At 36.3% G+C, this 3,283-nt stretch overlaps 1 protein-coding gene across 1 annotated transcript in view; it reads right to left on the bottom strand.

Moving 5' to 3' along the window:
* LOC142351731 (uncharacterized) overlaps positions 1–3,076 on the bottom strand; it is a 26,052-nt gene extending 22,976 nt beyond the window's left edge. Inside the window, exon 1 of the mRNA XM_075403876.1 lies at positions 2,989–3,076. Coding sequence (XP_075259991.1) covers positions 2,989–3,076 — 88 coding nt within the window. The remainder of the gene's footprint in view (positions 1–2,988) is intronic.
* Between the last annotated feature and the right edge of the window lie 207 nt (positions 3,077–3,283).

The following is a 3,283-nucleotide window of genomic DNA, read 5'->3' as shown; positions in this document are numbered from 1 at the left end:
ATATGCGAGTTGGATTCGATTTGTTTATTACATCTTCGAAAATGTATGGTTTTCAATATGCGTGTTTTCTCTTTGGTTGCTTTATAAATGTGAGTTGCAATGCAATATCAATCATTGGTCTAGTATTTTTAGAAATAAAATTCGTCCTTCAGTTGTGGTTCTCTAAGTTGTTTTTTGGCTTGGAGAAATTTTCCCTAGTGTTCTGCTCAATTCTCCAATAGCTATTATTGTAACTCCGCCACTGCTGGTCCCAGGCCCGGAATGCCAAAGGAGGAGGGTAAAAAAACAGATCCTTCTGGAAAATCTCAAAAAGTCGGTTCTTAACTTGACTTTGAGAAATTTCCGACAGAAATTAGCTATTTCATCATTGCTGTTTAATATTTTGTTTTATTTTTTAGAGAGAGCGTTTTGAGCCAGGTTGTTTTTACCTCGTGCTCTGCTCAATTCTCCTATAGCTTTTTTATGTATTTCCTCCACTGCTGGGCCCAGGCTCGGATTCAAAAAGGAGGGTAAAAATTAAATCATACTGGAAACTCTCAAAATTATGATATTTTAAATTTGTTTTGAGACTCTTCCGACACGAGTTTAAAATTTAATTCGATTGTTTTCCTTTGCCGTCTTGTTCGTTTTACTGTCTTGTTCTGTTTTGCTGTCGTTTTGTTTTGCTATCTTGTGTTGTTTTGTTGTCTTGTTTGTTTTGCTGTCTTGTTTTGTTTGGTTGTCTTGTTTCGTTTTGCTGTCTTGTTTAGTATCGCTGTCTTGTTTTGTTTTGCTGCCTTGTTTTGTTTTGTTGTCTTGTTTTGTTTTGCTGTCTTGTTTAGTTTCGCTGTCTTGTTTTGTTTTGCTGCCTTGTTTTGTTGTCTTGTTTCGTTTTGCTTTATTGTTTAGTTTTGCTGTCTTGTTTGGTTTTGCTGCCTTGTTTTGTTTTGCTGTCTTGTTTCGTTTTGCTGTCTTGTTTAGTTTCGCTGTCTTGTTTTGTTTTACTGCCTTGTTTTGTTTTGTTGTCTTGTTTTGTTTTGCTGTCCTGTTTTGTTTTGCTGTCTTGTTTTGTTTTGCTGCCTTGTTTTGTTTTGCTGTCTTGTTTTGTTTTGCTGTTTTGTTTAGTTTCGCTGTCTTGTTTTGTTTGGTTGTCTTGTTTCGATTTGATGTCTTGTTTAGTTTCGCTGTCTTGTTTCGTTTTGCTGTCTTGTTTAGTTTCGCTGTCTTGTTTTGTTTTACTGCCTTGTTTTGTTTTGTTGTCTTGTTTCGTTTTGGTGTCTTGTTTAGTTTCGCTGTCTTGTTTTGTTTTGCTGCCTTGTTTTGTTTTGTTGTCTTGTTTCGTTTTGCTGTCTTGTTTAGTTTCGCTGTCTTGTTTTGTTTTGTTGTCTTGTTTAGTTTCGCTGTCTTGTTTTATTTTGCTGTCTTGTTTGTTTTGCTGTCTTGTTTTGTTTGGTTGTCTTGTTTCGTTTTGCTGTCTTGTCTAGTTTCGCTGTCTTGTTTTGTTTTGCTGCCTTGTTTTTGTTTTGTCTTGTTTCGTTTTGCTGTCTTGTTTATTTTCGCTGTCTTGTTTTGCTTTGCTACTTTGTTTTGTTTTGTTGTCTTGTTTCGTTTTGCTGTCTTGTTTAGTTTCGCTGTCTTGTTTTGTTTTGCTGCCTTGTTTTGTTTTGTTGTCTTGTTTCGTTTTGGTGTCTTGTTTAGTTTCGCTGTCTTGTTTTGTTTTGCTGCCTTGTTTTGTTTTGTTGTCTTGTTTCGTTTTGCTGTCTTGTTTAGTTTCGCTGTCTTGTTTTGTTTTGTTGTCTTGTTTAGTTTCGCTGTCTTGTTTTATTTTGCTGTCTTGTTTGTTTTGCTGTCTTGTTTTGTTTGGTTGTCTTGTTTCGTTTTGCTGTCTTGTCTAGTTTCGCTGTCTTGTTTTGTTTTGCTGCCTTGTTTTTGTTTTGTCTTGTTTCGTTTTGCTGTCTTGTTTATTTTCGCTGTCTTGTTTTGCTTTGCTACTTTGTTTTGTTTTGTTGTCTTGTTTCGTTTTGCTGTCTTGTTTAGTTTCGCTGTCTTGTTTTGTTTTGCTGCCTTGTTTTGTTTTGTTGTCTTGTTTCGCTTTGCTGTCTTGTTTAGTTTCGCTGTCTTGTTTTGTTTTGCTGCCTTGTTTTGTTTTGTTGTCTTGTTTTGTTTTGCTGTCTTGTTTTGTTTTGCTGTCTTGTTTTGTTTTGCTGTCTTGTTTTGTTTTGCTGCCTTGTGTTCTTTTGTTGTCTTGTCTGTTTTGCTGTCTTGTATTTTAATGTTAAAATGTATATTTATTTGATTGGGTGCTTTATTTTGTTTTATTTTGGAGAGAGCTTTTTGAGCCAGGTAAATTTACCTAGTGCTTTGCTCAATTCTCTTATAATTGTTTTGTGTAACTCCGCCACTGCCGGTCCCAAGCCCGGAATGCAAAAGGAGGAGGGTAAAAAAAACAGATCATACTGGAAAATCTCAAAAAGTCGGTTCTTAGCTTGACTTCGAGAAATTTCCGACAGAAATTAGCTATTTCATCATTGCCATTGTCTTATTCAGCGTCATCATTCCTGCAGGTGAGAAAAAAATGGATTTAAAATCTTGCAAGATTCTTGCAAGATTGATTTAAAATCTTGCAAGAATCTTGCAAGTTGAATTCAAATCTTGCAAGAATCTTGCAAGATGGATTCAAATCTTGCAAGAATCTTGCAAGATGCTTGCAAGAAGTATGCATTCCCTTGCAAGATTGCTTGCAAGATTCTTGCAAGATTATAAATTCTTGGATCACTAGGGCCCCCATTGAATTAAACGGGTAACCCCGAATTCGCGCCGTAATGCGCTCTGGATCAACAGGTTGGTTTTACAGGGAGTTTTATCATTCGTCCCTACAGATTCTACCATTCCCACAAATACCTTATTTACAGTGCCTAAAAGCTCAACGGAACTTCGCCCTATTGTAGACTTTTCGCCCATAACCGATGATTTGGCTGCTCCAAAGTTCCAATTACCTGCACTACTTACCTGCACTTTTTTCCTGAAGAAGCATAATAACTACAAATTTGCTACTGTTCTTGATATCCAGGACGCCTTTCTTCATCTCCCGCTCCATCTTGATACCTCATACCAACTCCGTGTTTTATTTCAATCGCAAGAGGTTCAGATAAATCTTCTTATGTTTGGGCTTAGCCCAGCTCCCTTCTTCTGTCAGCTTTTCTACAAGCAACTTATCATAAGAATTTTACAAGCCCTTAACATTTTTGTCCCATTCTTAATATATCTTGATGATATTTCATTTCTGCATATGTTCAACAAGCAG

Source organism: Convolutriloba macropyga, chromosome 13, assembly GCF_964194025.1.
Source record: "Convolutriloba macropyga chromosome 13, txConMacr16.3, whole genome shotgun sequence".
NCBI lineage: Eukaryota > Metazoa > Xenacoelomorpha > Acoela > Convolutidae > Convolutriloba > Convolutriloba macropyga.
Note: the sequence above shows the minus strand (reverse complement) of the source record. Positions and strands in the feature narration are given on the sequence as shown.